Source organism: Carassius auratus, chromosome 42 (genome assembly GCF_003368295.1).
Source record: "Carassius auratus strain Wakin chromosome 42, ASM336829v1, whole genome shotgun sequence".
NCBI lineage: Eukaryota > Metazoa > Chordata > Actinopteri > Cypriniformes > Cyprinidae > Carassius > Carassius auratus.
Window position 1 is genome coordinate 6,835,056 of NC_039284.1, and position 17,200 is coordinate 6,852,255.

Consider the following 17,200-nt stretch of genomic DNA (forward strand, 5'->3'; position numbering starts at 1 on the left):
TCTTACTGTAAAGTGTGAGTATGTCTGAGTCAGATCTTTCTCTGGTGAGAGTGCTGATCAGGACAAACCTGTCTTATGTCACATGGCATCATCTGAACTGGAGCTTCATACATGCTTTAGATTGTGTAGAACTGTAATCTAATATAATTTATGCATTATATATGCATCGGGTAAGCTCTTTTGATAGGGAGTTAACAACCACATAGCAACGCCCTGGAAAACACCTAGAAAACCCATAGTGGTGGTGACTATAGTACAGGCAAGACCCGATCACGTGTTTTGTTTCGGAATGCAATTTCTTTCATTCGTGTTTCCTTTTAAGACACAATCTTGCTTTGTTTTGTGTTTTATTTCATTCCTGTTTCTGTAAGACCCTTTCATGTTTTGTGTTTTTTGTTATCTAATTCTTGTTTCTTTGAAAGACCCTGTGATGTTTTGTTTTATTCATTTCTTTTGTCCTTGTAAGACCCTACCATGTCTTTGTTTTGGTTTTAGTCCAGTTTTTGTTTCTTTGTAAGATTTTTATTTTGTTTTGATGTGTTTAATCTACTCTCTTTGATTCTTGTAGGCTTTTTCTTATTCTTTTTTTTATTATTATTCCAAAATACAGTCTAAATGCAATAGGTTAATGGCAAGTCATGTGCTGAAATATCTTATGTTGTGCCCCAGGTATTATTTCCTTTCATCTCAATAGGCTTATAGGGCCATATTTGAAACTTCTTTCTGAAGAATCATTGCATAAATCTGATTAGAGAAATCACTTGATATATCAACTAATTAGATAAATCATCTGTATGCCGACATGGCTTCAATCTGTTTTCAGAGTTAAGCAGAAAGTGTCTTACCCTCCACAAGTGCTCATAAACACTAGATACCATTGCTCCTCATTTGACACAGGAAGTGGTTTATAGTTAGCGCTCTTCCTGTTGTGGTTCAGAAGACTGAATGGAGCCATCTGTCTCACTGAAAGCCCATCGCAAGCCATAGTCATACTGAGCTGTTACTGATTTGAAAGAGCAGTTGGGGTAGATCTTTCACGACTAACAACTCATAATTACAGACCTTTAGAAAACTAATCCACATGCAAAGACAAAGCACTGAGATCATTTAAGCCCTCCATGTTTCCTTTCATGTCAGACTACTTCATGCAAATTGCACATTGCAGGTATTAAATTGATGCAAAGGATGCGTAGATCTTAAAAGGTTTAAAAAGTGGAAGAATTTATTAGGAAAAGTATTTGAAATTGTCAAAAATAAAAGATCTACCCATGTTTAATCTGCATTTTATACTGTCTGGTACCCACGTAAACATAGCCCAGTTTACAGAGATTGATATAAGCCAAAAGTCCTCCACAAAAAGCTTAGTTCAAACAGAAGCCACATGCAGGAAGGGAGAAGGGAGTTGACTCTTTGCACCGACATTACAGATGCAGAGGGAAAGACTTCTGACTGGATGACCTAGAATACAATATTTTTATTGAATTTGTTTTGGCCAGGGCCTTGAGAAAAACGAGCCCTCTGATGCCAAGTGTTTTTGGATTGTGAATGGAGAAATCCATGATAGTTAAGAGCTCTCCAATGAAAAATCTTTTTGAATATATATTGGTGACATATGTCAAAGTTGTAGATTTAGATTACACAAGACACTTAATGTATGACTTTTGCAGTTATTTTTCAAGTTTATTTATAGTGGACATATGATGTCACTTCCTTTCAAGCTCACACAGGTGTCTAGGCAGAGGAACATGTTGAGTATGTTTCTGTTTTTTATTATAAGTCTTATGAGACATTTTGTGAAATGTTCTCGAAAAGGTTGTATGTTAATTTAAATTTTTTAAATAAATGGTGCTTAGTTTGGTATATTTTATAACTAAACATTTATACGTACATGTTGCTTATATGTATCCACATCATTTTTGAGGCCACTGTAACTGTAAACATGTCAAGCAGTTCCACTTTGTTCTTCAATTAAAAAGCATTTTTCCCCACTATAATAACTAGGAAGAGAAACTTCTCAATAAAAAAAAATCTTCTTTCCCCTTTGGACATATCATGTAAATTATGTGCTGGCAAACCTGCAGGTGGATAAAAAGCTAATGATCTGTAAGTGCCTGAAGGAGAACAGTGATAAGTTAGTGTAAAAAAAAAAAAAAAAAAAACTCTTTAGCCGCTGCAATCGCGTCTCACTGTTTTAACAAGACTGGAAGAAAGGTTTTGTACAAAATGATCACACTGACAGCCCTAGTGTTCAGTAGCATTTCATAGCACAATTGAATTCAAAACTGGCAGTTGGAAATTACGGTTTTAAGGATCTATCAACCACTTCCTTCAGGCTGTGGGTTAAGTTGCATGGTTTGATTATAACTGGCTCATACACAGAGCATGATCGGGCTTTGACAGGCCACAACACACTTCCTAATGTTCGTTCACACACACACACACACACACACACACACACACACACCAGCAGCAGTCTGTGTGTGACAGGAGCTTTAGATCTGTCTGCAGGCCACCCACTGACAGGCAAATATAATGCCACATTACAGACGCCATCGCTTTGTGAAGTCGGCTGCGTTTTGCCTCACAGAACTCTGTAACTTTGTTAGCACTGCCTTAAAACTATTCATTGTGCTTGTCTAGAATGCACTGAAATTCCCCGTTTTAAACTTATTTGTTTCTTTGCAGGGCTGCTATTATGAAACTGACTCACCCTCTATTTTAAAGATTGTGTCCTGAAGCAAGAACAATGCATTAGAACATTTTCTCTACAGTAGACAATGGCTTCAGTGTTGTCAGACTTGCAGGTGGCTTGTGGCTATTTTTTTTTTTACTGCTAACCTAAGCCCAATGTAATTGTTTTGGGTAGAACTACAATGTTGCCATGTATGCATATAATAAGCTTTTTTAAGTTTGCTTATTTTCTGTATGATCTGGCAACACTGCATAACGGATAAGGGCCTGTTTGGGTGTGGCTACATTGACTGTGGTTGACAGTTTAAGTCAAGTTAGTGTTTGGGTGGATTAAGATCTTGATCAAAGCTTTTTCTCATGTTGTTTTTGAGGTGTGCTTCCTGCACACTTCACTCATCAGTTAGTTTATTAGTGCTGCCTGCTAATCACTATTACTTCACTACATTGTGAGAAAGAAAATGGTAACACTTTATTTTAGAGACCAATTCTTACTATTAATGCTTATTAGCATTCACATTACTAACATAGGCTACTGGCTGTTAATTAGTACTTTTAATTAACATATTAATGCCTTATTCCGTAATCTTGCCCCTTACCTAATTTACCAACTATCCCTGCTTAATAAACAGCAGATCATGAGCTCATTCAGGCAAAAAATAGTTAATAGTTAGTTAATAGTGAGAATTGGTCTCCAAACCAAAGTTTAAAATAAAACAGACACACACACATACATACAATATATAGAGAGAGTGAGAGAGAACTTTATAAAAGTAATTGTTCTATTAGAACTTGTGTATTATTTAAACTCTAAAGTAATTTTAATGGTCATTTCAGGAGGAAGAAAGCTGTAAAATCGCATTAACATGCAATGTTTATATCATGTGAAATACATATGAAATAATGAGTGAGGTTAATCATTTGGCCCCATTCACTTCCATTCCACTTCTGGATTTGTAATGTGTTTGTAAGATTAGATGTGTCCTTATGTCCAACAAAATTAATTGCTTGATTTTAATATTTTTTCTTTATTTTTTTGCACTGTAAATTGTAGGTCTGTATATTGTCACCCCTGCCATCAGCCAGTTTGCTGCAAAACAGAATAGAACCCTGACACATGATGTAACTCTGTCCACCAATCAGAGGACCAGATGGCCCATGATGTAAAACAGTATGTCACAGATCCTTTCCTGCTGTGCCGAGTAATCTCATTAGATGTCTCAGTGTCAAAGCCAGCCATCCTTTTGGTTCGTTATTAATCATTTGTTTCCAACATATCAGTTACTATCTTAATAGTCTCTGTTTGTATACACCATCTACGCAGTAAAGATCAATGCATATTCTGCATGCATGTAAAAGTATCTCTTCATTGTTGTGCTTTTTGGCAGTCAGCAGTCCTTCAGCTGAAGTGATGTGTAGCCATGAATGGTGTCCCATACTCTGAAGCTGTGCTCTACATTTAACCCATCCAAGTGAACACACACCCGGAGAAGTAGGCAGTCATTTGTGCTGTGGCATCTGGGGATCAGTTGGGTGTCTGTGCCTTGCTCAAGGGTCTTACTTCAGTCGTGGTATCAAAGGTGGAAGAGAGTGCTGCCGGTACAGAGACACAAGTCCGATTCTCTTGCAATTAGGCCACGAAATGCGCCAAAATTGTACAGCACCTTCCACAATTCTGGTAGTCTACCGTGTCCCATGCGTTGGATCCCATGGTTTCTGTAGTGAGAACTATAACATCAACTTATAAAATGCCCATAAAACTTAGTTTTTAATGTATCAAATGTATGTATGCAATTTCTCAAGGGAACTCAGAGTAGTGTACAGTATATATATATATATATATATATATATATATATATATATATATATATATATATATATATATATATATATATATATATAAAAGAGTTACAGGCCCCATTTCATACCATTTGTAGAAAGCTCATTTGACATCTGGCATGATTAAACCAGAGAGAAAGAGGAAGTGTGGATTTTCCATTGTAACTGTTGCAGGGGAAGTGAGCATCTTCTGCGTAAAAATGTGAGCTGTCATTGTTAAAAATGAGAACTAGTATTGAGCCATAGCCAATTACATGAAACCGGAAAATTGCACTCTAAATTTGACCTCATTTTAATTTTCTAAAGCAGTCTTCAGTTCTGTTACATGTAATTCAGAAAGCAAGTCATTGAATGTGAATATTTTTATTTTTTGTTTTTTTTTTTGTAGACTCCACACTCTTGAGGCGCACGTGCGCTACTGTAGTCTGTGCAGTGCCACCTGTTGGTGGCTTGGGGAAAAGCATGAGTATTGAAACATATGTATGGATTTAACCAACAAGAGGTGGATACTCATCCAGTATTTATTTATTAATTTACTTTTTTTTGTTTGTTTGTTTGTTTAAAGTATTTATTAAAATAGTTTTGTGTGTGTGTTTTATTTTATGTATGTGTATGGTAATGTAACCATAAAATCTCACTTATTTAATTAAATAATTCACCCAAACATGAAACTCATATACTCACCCCAAGTTGTTTCAGTGCAATATATATATATATATATATATATATATATATATATATATATATATATACCAAATGGTAGCAATTGACTCCCATAGTATGGAAACTAAAACTATGGAAGTCAGTGGCTACCGTCAACTGAATTTTTATCTTTGGGTGAACTATGCTTAATGTTTTAACATTTAACAATGTTTTAATTTGCTTTTTTTTTTTTGTGGATGCACATACTTTTGAACTAAATAAGAACTTCTGTATACATGTCTATAGATAACCTGAAAGGCTATGTTTATGGGATTACCCAGAGAATCAGCTGCAGTGACAGCACAGATGGCTCCACATGGGCTTTTAATGGGGTTTAACCCTAGCAAACTTCATGACCTGCCAGTCCTCTGCAGGGTGCAGGGAGAGTTATTAACAGCTGATGTCCAGCAGTAAGAGCAGGAAGGCTGACTGGTCTGCAGCAATGTAGAAGGCTACTAACCAGTGCTACATCTCAAGGGGCCAAAAATGGGTGGTGAAATCAGATTTTTTAATGCATATTCTATGAAACCATCACATAACCAAAAGCACAATTTTAATGCATAATATTAAACAAAACCTTTATCATTGATATATTGGTACCCTGCTCTGCAGTTCCTGTGATCTTTCCACCTAGTTTTCCCGAAAGTGCATTTTCGAGTTTTAACATAGTCACTAATGATTGTATTCTGAAATTAGTGATGGCAAAGAATACAACTACATGTACTCTTGACCCAATCCCAACATCTGTTCTAAAGGGGTGTCTCTCGTCAATTTGTCCCCTCATCTTGAACATTGTGAACACCTCCCTCACTACTGGTTCAGTTCCAAAAGCCCTTAAAGTTGCAGCTATTACACCAGTCCTTAAAAAGCCTGGATGTGATAAGTCAGATCTATCTAATTACAGACCTATCTCAAACTTACCCTTTATTGCTAAAGTTTTGAAACGTGTTGTTGTGGCACAACTCCACTCACACTTGTCTTCCTTTTCAGTCTGGGTTTAGAAAGGGACACAGTACAGAGACAGCCCTGGTTCGAGTTATGAATGATTTGCTTTACTCAGCTGACTCTGGACCCTCCACCACCCTGGTGTTGTTTAGATCTTAGTGCTGCATGTGATACAGTGTGCCATTCTATCATGATAAACAGGCTGGAGAGATGGCTTGGTATCACTGGTACGGTACTTAACTAGTTTAAATCTTACCTCACTGATCGTACCCAGTTTGTTGTTTTGGGAAACAACAAATCTGAACTTGGACAGGTCTGTCATGGTGTTCCTCAGGGATCTGTAATGGGTCCTATATTGTTTAGTGTGTATATGCTTCCTTTGGGACAAATTATTAGGAAATATGGTTTGGGGTATCACTTTTATGCAGATGACACGCAAATTTACATCAGCTCCAAGTCTCATCCTACTCTCACCTCAACAGTTCTTTCTTTCAGAGTGTGTGCTGGAAATAAAACCGTGGATGCACCATAACTTTTTAAAACTGAATTGTTCTAAAATAGAGGTTCTACTCATTGGCACACCAGCGGCTATTCACAAGAGTAGCAATCTTAATTTGATTATGGATGACAGTGTAGTACTTCCATCTGCTCAGGCTCGTAACCTTGGAGTGATTTTTGACACTCATCTGACACTAGACTCTCAAGTTAAGAGTATTACAAAATCTACTTTCCGTCACCTCAGAAACATTGCAAGAATTAGGCCTTTCCTCACTCCACCTGACGCTGAAAGGCTTATTTATGCATTTGTTACTTCCAGGATTGACTACTGTAATGCACTATTCATTGGCTTACCTGCTAAATTAATCAAATGCCTGCAGTATATGCAGAATTCAGCAGCTCGTATTCTCACATATACTCCATCACGTCAGCATATCACAGGCGTGCTTTATAATTTGCATTGGCTTCCTGTACAGGCACATATTGTTTTTAAAACTCTAACATTAACATACAAAGCTATACATGGAACTGCCCCTTCTTATATTTGTGACTTAGTCACACGATACATGCCTTCTCGTTCCCTTCGGTCTGCTGATTCTCTTACTCTTCAACAACCTCCCTATAGATTAAAATCTATGGGGGTGAGAGCTTTCTCTGTTGCTGCACCCAGGTTATGGAACGCGCTTCCCATTGCTGTTAGAGACGCTCACACAATAGCCAGTTTTAAGAAGCTGTTAAAAACTCATCTTTTTAAAATTGCTTTTATAGATTGTCAGTAATACTCTACTGTGTTGTTGACATATAGCCCAAAATATTTTGTGATCATAAATATAGGCTGTCTATTTCAAGCCATTGCAAAAACAATCTATTGGTGGTTACTTTTCTAATCTAATAAAATTCTGTGTTTAAATGTTATATGTCACATTAAATCAAATTAATATCCTAAAGAGTAGTTCCAGCAGCTTAAACACTAACCTGGATGTTTCTAGTCAGTCTGAAGACCTTGATTCCTTTGGTTGGTGTTGAATTAATTAGTGTTGGACCTTAACTCTTCAGCAAAGTGAACAGGTTTGTACTTCATACCAACAGGGGGCTCGATTGATGACCATTGATGCTCCCCTGAAATCTGACTCGTATCTGGTAAACCAAGGAGACGCACTGATTGAGACTCATATTACAGGTGAGCACAGCTGACTGCTTGTGACTGGATCACAAGAGAAGGATCTCAGTACCAGATGTAAACAACACTTGAGTGCTCTCAGGTTACTTTGATGCAGCGTCCATTAACTGTTTAGTAAACTACTGTCCTCTAGTGTAAGTAAACCGCAACTACAGTGTTCCATTCCAATCAACTCTCCACAAGATAAATGGAGTAAAATACCAATAATTTCAAATAAACAAATACAGGCCTCTTCCATGAGTCGCCGTCTGACTGATTTCATTATCTATAATCCTTTGTCCTGATGTAAATATGGGAGCCGCCATTTGTAAATTCTATGGGTCTAGCTTCCGGTCTCATTTGCGTCAAGCTATTTTTAGCTGTACAAAACAGTTTGTTTTGCTGCTTGATATTGACAATTGATGTGTCCTATCATATTATTTTAATCTGTTATCTTAATTAAGAACACGCTGGTTTGTACTGCAAACAGTTTTACTGTTTACAGCACGTTGTTATTCTCCTCGTTATAATGAAACGGAAGTCTTACTCATAGGCTTACTTCCACACTGAGGAAAAAGGTGGATATGATGAGAGACAAATCCAGCATCCAGCATTAAGCCTAAGCTTTCCTTCAGAAAATCAAGTTTGTTGTTTGCTTTTTTGCTGAGAATTTACTTTGTATAGCGTGTTTCGGGCACATGTATCAAGAAGTTTATGGAATTAAAAAAGTGGAACTGAAATCAGACATTTGAAAGCATAAAAAATAGCCGCTGAATGAATTAAATGTATATTTTATTATTGTTTGGTAGTGTACATTTCACTGTTTGGTGGCTGCGTACCACTTGAGAACATACTGACTTAAATTTGACCATTGAGTAACATATGTAGTTTTTTTTTTTTTTTTTTTTTTTTTTTGCAAACAATTTTGCAAACATGACCTTCTGATTGGCTACATACTGAAATGGGTATTGGCAAAGTTTCTTTATGTAAATGTCTGATTTGAATCATACACAAAGTTACACCGAACATCAGAACAGAACATCAAAAACCTAACAAATAAACAACAAAGGTAACACACTGATGATCAAAATAAGGGATGTAGAAGAAAAAGAGTACAACTAGCTTGGTTACTCCAAATCCATTTGAGTGGTTACAGAGGAGAAACATCTAGATAGGTAAACTGGTAAAGATAGGTTCAAAGCGTCACCAGACCATGAGCTGTTACATTGCTATTTGAGCAAGACACTTATAAACTCAGAAATATATCGATCCAGGATTCTTTTTACTCCTGTGGGATTCAGTCTTTGTGAAGATGGACAGCATGAACTTTGCAGACTCGTTAGGATTGAAAGTAGATGGTAAAATGAGATACTCTCCGGGTTCAAGCTTGAAGAATTTCATCACATGTCTTGCATCGATGAAGTTTCCACTATCTTCCACGGAACGTCTGAAGTAGAAGAAATTGGCCGGAAACTTCTCATCTTTCATCTAAAGAAGAATGAAATATTATCCATTTATTTTACAAATATCATGCAATTTAGTTACTTACAAAGAAAAAACCAATGTGATTGTGGAGTTTAATACTTTTGAGCTTGAATTGTATTGTACTTACCCATGGTGGTATCTGTTAAATTAGAAAAACATGGATGATAAGAATAAGTGGAAAACAAAATGAGTGTATTCAGAGAGGTTTTTCTGTGAGCCCAGTACAGTTTTTGTTAATACTGACCAGATAAACACTGAAGCCGATGGAGTAATTAGAAGCAAGACTTCTGTATCTGTTCTCATGGATCTGAATGAGGGACACCAGTATGTTTTCAAGACACTGGCCACTAGCACATTCCTCATCAAGCTTCTCAATCCTCACCCGAAACTGAGGGTTTGTCCAGAAAGAGTCTACAAGACATCCATTGAATCAGATCTTTGTGGTACATAGAGTATACACATATACATGATGCACACATACACTCACACACAATGCATATGACCAAAAGTATATAGACACCCAAAAAGCACAGTATGTTTGCTTGTTCAACATTTAAACAATACACCATGGATCATGAATTTCATGTTGCATATGCAGGCTGTATCTAATACTTTTATTAATAAAGTATGTGTACTGTATGTGATTGTATAAAATGAACACTTGCCTCCCTCTCTCTCTATACATATATGAGCTATACCTTTATTATTGCTGCAGCCACCAGCTGTAGACCCACATTCCCAACTGCCGTTGTAGCATGTTGTTGACCAGCTGCATTTAGAAGAGCTGTCCAGGAAATCAGGACTGAGGCAGCAAATATCAATGTCTTCAAAGTTTTTGGTGAAGTCCTCCATTGACATCCTGCGGTAAAATATGTGTTATCTTATTAACGTTTCATACGGCAAGAGGTCACATTTGAAACTATAGGTAATGCCATACCAGAACTCTCCATCATTGGCCAAAGAACGACAACTGGTTCGCTCCTTCTCACTCAATTTGTCCCACAGTGAAGAACTGAAATTTGTGCAAAGCATATTCAAATTTTACATGCGGTTGTGCTAAATAAACAAACAGTAAATTAGTAATGAGTTAATAGCAGTTTTTATTTTATGGTAGTATTTTTATAAAAGGATATAGCTGGCTTTTCAATGCACAAAAATAAACAGCATGCAAAAGAAAAAAGAAATGCAAATAAAGTTAGTAATTATGTCTGCACCCTGTTTGTACATACATGATACGTCATCAGCGCATTACAATACGCTTTTGCAGACAAAGCAAAGATGTAAGGCATTTTTACGGTAATATTTTGTACTTTGTACTGTACTGTTTTCTCACCATTGAATGAGACATGAAGTTATCTGACAGCATAGCATTCAACTCTCCACCAAAGCCATCCCTCATTGTGTCACCAGATAGCCAGTTGTGCACATTCATGTGTTTTGGAGGAGGCGTGGCTTTGGAGAGTGATTTGCAGGTATCTTATGCTTTTTCCATTGCCATCCTGTCTGAAATCGCCTACCCTACCTATAACCCCCCAGCTGTATTACTTCAAATGGAATAGAGGAGGAGATGGGGAGGTGGAGGTATAATAGAGGAATTGTCGCTGGACGGCTCAGTTACTGCTTCTTATCTACGATTAAAATGATGATTGACAGGACTGAATGATTAGGCTCCTCCCAAAACTTATTCTTATCTTAAATTATCATACAGAATTTTGTCATTTTAACAGGCTGGAAATGTACATTTAAAGAGCCCATCCCAATACTATGCAAAAACTATTTTGCTCATCGTGCTTTTTTTCCACACAGAAAAAATGATGTCAGTACTGAACTGGCTTTTGTTTGATAAAGGGAAAGCCTATTACAAAGGAATGACTCAATGCAACTTGCCACAAAAGATGACTAATAGGTAATTCATTTATAATATTTAATTAATGATGGTTGGCAAATTCCAATGATATGAATGATAGTGACCGTTGGTGATGTAACTTGGTGACGTTGATTTTTCTTGGTTGGTTGGTTGTAACGACAAATTTCAGGTCTTCAATACACACAAAACTCAAGTATTGTCATTATTAAAAATTTTATAAAATTGTAATATTGTGAAGGAGCCATAGAAAAATGAATTAATTTGAAATTCAGATTTGTATACATCGTATTTTATCTTATATATAATACATATGACAGGGACACGAAGATCGAAAGCTACATTTAGTTTTAAAGATCTGCTGTTTGTAACCTAACCAGCTAGCTTTAAGTGGCTAAGCATTATTATTATCATTAATATTCATATATTCATCAATTATGCAGTGTTATAAACAAACAATGTCACTTGATCAGTGTTGATCAGTCTATATAGTTTCATGTGAATCTTACTTGTCACTCCAGGCACCGTTCCACTCGCCCATTCCCCACGGATTCAACACTCTCACCAGCCTCACTGGTTTTCCTTGGCATGTTACCTGTTACACCATGACAAGACAAATTTAATTCAAACTGCTTTTGATAAAACTCTTTAAACCCTTATCATGGATTGCTATTATTCTGTTGGATGTAACCCAAACTCAGAATACGACATATAGGTTTTTTACCAGGATCATTATGAAATAAACTTTTACCGCAGGGCTAAACTGCCTGCACACAATGCTTTGAGTTAAATTATGGACAACAAATTATTTCAAGAAACTACTCTTGCACAATCCCAAATTTGACAAGATATACAAGTGAAAGAGTACAAAGGACATACAGTACCAAAGGGTGGAGCTCATATGTAGCTTAAGGCAATTAGAGCAATGATTAAAAGAAGAACAAAGCGAGCCTGTCAATATGAAAGGATTATACTTTTTATAGAACAAGAGTATTATCTGTGTAACTCAAAATCAAGATCAAAACAAGACAGGTTTCAGGACAGAGCCTTGGGGACACTACATGGGAAAGATAAAAAGTTAAAAGTTTTAAAACAAAATCTTTAAGTTGTCAAGTAAAACAGTGATGTTTCTATGGTGGACAAACTCAGAATATATATATATATATGTACAAGTATTTTTGTCATGGAATTGTCAAAGGAATCTTTCTAACTAGAAACTGACATTAAAAGCTATGAAATCGGATGGCACTTACCTTAAAAACCCCCGTCACTGTATATGCATGGCCCTGAACAATACCATTAGGTAATACATTCTCAGATTTTTCCTGATATGTTATGAAAAAAAAAAGATGCATTGTATCAATAATGCTGCCAAACTGAAATTTGTAGCAGGAATTAAAAAAGCTTTGTTTTATGTATTATTAATGCTCAACACTGTACCTGTTCAGTATGATACATTGTAAAAATGTTCACTGTATTCATTTAGATTTAGTTAGACTTCAAAAATCAAATACTGGTTTAGATGATCAAGATGATAATATCTGTTAGAGTAATGATAGATCAAGCCTGAGGTCACAGCTTACCCCCGCATGGGTATTGCAGGCCATCAGAGCCTTTGCTTTGTCTGCACGGTCCATCATGCTCCACAAATCAATAGTTGCTTTTTGTAGATCATAGCACACATGGACGCCACCGGTGAAGTCTAGCAGAGCCTCAGACACTTGACCAGCATTCATGTCAGCATAGGAGCCACACACCCTATTAAAGGCATTCTAAATATTAAGTATACAGTACACTACATTGGACCAAACATGCTGATGGAATACTCAAATTTTTGATGATTATAAAATTACTGTTGTATCAGTGACAATGAAAAATTATAAATGCTTCCATGTGTAAGATAACTTTAAAATGAAGTTACATAAAAAAGCCATAATGGTGAAATCATTTCATGTTCAACAAACAAAAATTTGATGCTATAAAATTTTTTTAAAAATTAAAATCCACAACGTACTGGCACCTACTTGGCATACGCTTTCTCCAGTAAGGCAGGCCAAAACTCATTAGATGTTTTTGAAAGAACAAAAATGAGTTCGCCATTGATTGTTGGAAGTTTGTCATCAATGACAACATCGATCCATTTCCCAAACCGCCAGAACTATACAAAATAAACACAACCTTAGGCTGAAGGACTGATGTGATTTTAAACAGTATTCAGTTATACTGAAAAGACCAAAGTACTCACTCTGAAGTGAAATATCCCTGCATAATCTTTGTCAAATGACTGGTCAGTTGGCATGACCTGGTCCATGATGTCCTTTTGAAATGTTAAAGCCCCAACTGAAGCAAGAAACCAGCAGTTACCTGAAATAAAAGCACAAACAAAAATAGATCTTTCAATGAGTCTACCAAAGGCTTTCTGATGTACATACATTGACATCATTTACAGGGTTGATAACATGCCTACTGGAGTATGTATAGAAATACATAAATAAACTTACCTAAATAACATCCTTGGGAATAGTCAAACCTGGAAACCCCCTGGACAATAAGCTGAGGGTCTGTTACTATTTCCTAAACAGTGAAAATACAATGACATTTGGGGAATACTAGAAAAATACTTTTAGATTCATAAAATGCACTCCGGGTCTGCTTTCAAGACACCTGAGATATCTTTACACTATTGTAAATTAGAATTGTTTGGAAATACGACAGGTGAACCTGTTCTGATGAGCCTTCAGAGATATCATGCAATATTTTGGCAATGATTCTTTCAAACAACTTACTGAAAGTCTGAAGATAGAAAGTCAATAAAGTAACTTACTGATGGCCTCAACCATTTGATTTGGTGCAGATCCAGTTTAAGTTTCTTCTTCGGGTCAATGGAGCTGCTGTCTGGAGGGAACTTGTCATCATCAAATCTCTTTTTTTTGGTGATGCAGCTCTTCCGCAGCTCCTGGTAGTCCTGATCCAAGAATTTCAAAGGGTCGTGGAGAGTGCCCGTGTTGTCTTTTGTGGGTAATTCATATCTTGGTTTCTTGTTTGCATGAGGTGGAGGCATTTTTTCGTTTCCCCTTTTTTCAGTTGTAAAAATCTAATTCTTATGATCAACTATGATGAAAAACAGATAAAGGTGTCACGTCTGGCGAGATGTCACAGCACTGTCATGCTAGGTTTTGTTTTCAAAGACCTAAAAGATAACGGACTTGTTTGGCTTGTTTGGGAGTGTAACCTTGTCAATTTGACAGACATATCTTGATAATTATTCAGAGGCATACAATAAAATCAGTGGATAAATTCAATTTTGAAGATACAATTAATATTCTTTACCTTCAAAGGTATAACAACTCACCTAAATGAGCAGCCTTCTCCCACTAGATTTGACTTGTTCTGACTGGATTTCTGTTCTCAGACTGAATGATGTTTTCAGGAAGTGTGCAGTGTTTTGTTTTGCACTGTACGTTACTGCACAAATATATAATCCATTGCGTGATCTGAAGGAGTTCCAAAATTCCTCCCACCACTGTTACACAACTGCATAACAGTAAATTCAGCCATACATAGACTATAACTATATATACAGAAACCCAAGCTGTTTATATATTCGCAATCCTCATTTTCGAGGAGTCTTGATACGAGCCCATAAACCACCAAACCCAGTCTATGTATCAGTCTAAATGAATATGCGGTTTATTTAGATCATATTTAGTGTAGAAGAGATCTCATTCAATGTCATGACAGGTGTATTATTTCTCCTGTGGGATTCAGTCCTTAAGAAGATGGACAGAATGAATTTTGTAGACTCATTAGGATTGAAAGTAGATGGTATAATGAGATACTCTCCTGGTTGTCTTGCTTGGGTAAATTTCTCACTAGCTTCCAGAGGATGTTTATTGTATATAGGGGTGCACCGATATATATCGGCCGATGATTAATGCGCATTTAGTCAGTAAAGGTTCATCAGGTGCATTAATTCATATAGAGTAGCCGTTACTACACAGAGCCGTTGTTAATTGAGTAGGTGTGCAAATACATTAATTATCACCATTGATTTGCGCAGCTTCTCAGTTAACAACGGCTCCGTGTAGTAACGGCTGCTCTATGTGAATTCACGCACCTGATGGTGTTTACCACTGATTAGAAAACCGGCTTTACTGAGTAAATGCGCATTAATCATCGGCCGATATATATCAGTGCTCCCCTATCTACAATAAACATCCTTAACACATGAAGATTTCACTCACTCTCATTGTAGATACATACATTTATTCCTGGGACGCCCACCAGTTGTAGTCCCAACATCCCAGCTGCCGTAATAGCTTGTGGAAATCCATCTGCATTTAGAAGAACTGTCCAGAAAATGTAGGACTGAGGCAGCGCCCCTAAAGTTTTCAGTGAAGTCCTCCATTGACATCCTACAGTAAAGTATGTGTTACTGCCTAACAGAACTTCCCCTCAATGGCCAAAGAATGATATTTGGTTTGGTCACTTGCACTCGCATTGTTCCATAATGATGACCTGAAAATTATGCAAAAACATATATTCCAATATTATATTGGATTTTCTCATATAGCATAATCATACTGGCTGTGCAGATAACTCAATCCAGTAGTGTGACTAAGAGTATATTCTCTACCAGGGATATATCACTGGAAATAAAATGACACCTTTGAACCTGAATATATTTGTGTAGTAATTTAAAGGAATGTTTATCTAACAGCAAGGATTGATGGACTGAGAGTTTGCTTAGAACAGTCCATTTAATTATATTTAATTTTTATAATTATAATAAAGACTGTTTTCATTTTAGCAGACTGTAATGTTTTACACTGACCATGCTACAAAACATCACATAAATACATATGTTTTATTTTTAAAATATGATGTTTGTGCTTTTGTTCTATTTTTTCCCCACCAAAAACAATGATTTCTTAGAACGATGATGACACTAAAGAATTGTCCTTTTCTCATTATAAAGGAGAGGTTATAACAAAGACTGACAAAGGCAACCTGTAAACAAAAGACAACAAAAGCTGAATGCTGATGGTATAAATGACAGTGTCGTCGGTGATATGACTCATGCAAAGAAACCAACAAACACTGTTAGTGTGAACGCCTTTTAACAGAACTCCAAATCCCAAAAAATAAAAAATTAATAATAATAATAATAATAATAAACTGATTACCAATTATTCATTATTATAATATTAATTAACAAAATAAAACATAACAGAATATTTTCAAATAAAGTTTAGAGTCAACATGATGTCAAAAATGTGAAAACTTTGACCCACTGTTCACTTATTTGTGAAAAAAATAAATTCATAAATTACCTGATTTCTGAGCTTTAAGGAGTCATATTATGCAATTTCAAGTTTTCCTTTCTCTTTGGAGTTCCAAAAGAGGACACAACTAAAAATCAGTGGTTAAATGGTTAGTTCTCCCGAGGATGAAAATTTGTCCATCTTCTACTGACCCTCGAAGCATCCTAGGTGGATGGGACTTTCCTCTTTCAGAATAATCCAATCGAAGTTATATTAAAAATTATCTTTGCTCTTCCAAGCCTTTCAGTGGAGGTTAAGCAGGTGTTTGTTTTCAACTATTCAGAAGACGTGAAAACAGTGCACACATCTGTAATAAAACATCCCTCCGGGGGGTGAATAAAGTCCCCGTTTGTTCTCTTTCCACTCGTCACTAACCATGCAGAGCTGATGAACTACAGTACATGCATGTCTTCAGGTTCCCCACAGTCAGCAGAAGTGAGAAGAAAGTGTTTATTACACTTGAAATCTGGATATTTATCTTACAAATAAATGTATTGGATGCAGGGTCTTTATTTACCCCGAGAGCCATGTGACAGACGTTTCATTTGATGCGCACACTTTATTTCATGTCTTCTCAACAGTTGACAACAAACACCCACTTACCCCCAATTAATTTCCTGCAATAATCTGTATAGAAAATATTATAAGCTATAATATTCCCCATTGTAAATTGGGCTTAAGTAAGGCAATAATTTT

General features: G+C 36.3%; 1 protein-coding gene across 2 annotated transcripts; it reads right to left on the bottom strand.

Annotated features, from left to right (window-relative positions):
- Nucleotides 1-7,596: 7,596 nt before the first annotated feature.
- Nucleotides 7,597-15,081, bottom strand: LOC113060506 (calpain-1 catalytic subunit-like). Of its 2 annotated transcripts, XM_026229466.1 has the most exons (13): nucleotides 14,533-15,081; nucleotides 14,005-14,291; nucleotides 13,682-13,754; nucleotides 13,426-13,544; nucleotides 13,205-13,338; nucleotides 12,764-12,938; nucleotides 12,434-12,505; nucleotides 11,690-11,775; nucleotides 10,254-10,328; nucleotides 10,015-10,175; nucleotides 9,561-9,727; nucleotides 9,444-9,455; nucleotides 7,597-9,319 (listed from the first exon to the last, which is right to left on the bottom strand). In XM_026229466.1, exons 2-13 carry the CDS (start codon nucleotides 14,239-14,241, stop codon nucleotides 9,086-9,088), a joined length of 1,545 nt encoding a protein of 514 aa, XP_026085251.1. In that variant the 5' UTR covers nucleotides 14,242-14,291; nucleotides 14,533-15,081; the 3' UTR covers nucleotides 7,597-9,085. The 2 variants fall into 2 exon arrangements, with proteins under 2 accessions (XP_026085251.1, XP_026085250.1); XM_026229465.1 differs by lacking the exon at nucleotides 14,533-15,081 and having other exon boundaries at nucleotides 14,005-14,515.
- Between the last annotated feature and the right edge of the window lie 2,119 nt (nucleotides 15,082-17,200).

Coding starts and splice junctions, on each gene's coding strand:
- LOC113060506 (XM_026229466.1), bottom strand. CDS start 14,241: ATGCCTCCACCTCATGCAAACAAGAAACCAAGATATGAATTACCCACA. Junction 13,545..13,681: donor TTCCCAAGGATGTTATTTAG/GTAAGTTTATTT, acceptor CTTTTATTTCAG/GTAACTGCTGGTTTCTTGCT. Junction 12,506..12,763: donor CCTGCAATACCCATGCGGGG/GTAAGCTGTGAC, acceptor ATAACATATCAG/GAAAAATCTGAGAATGTATT.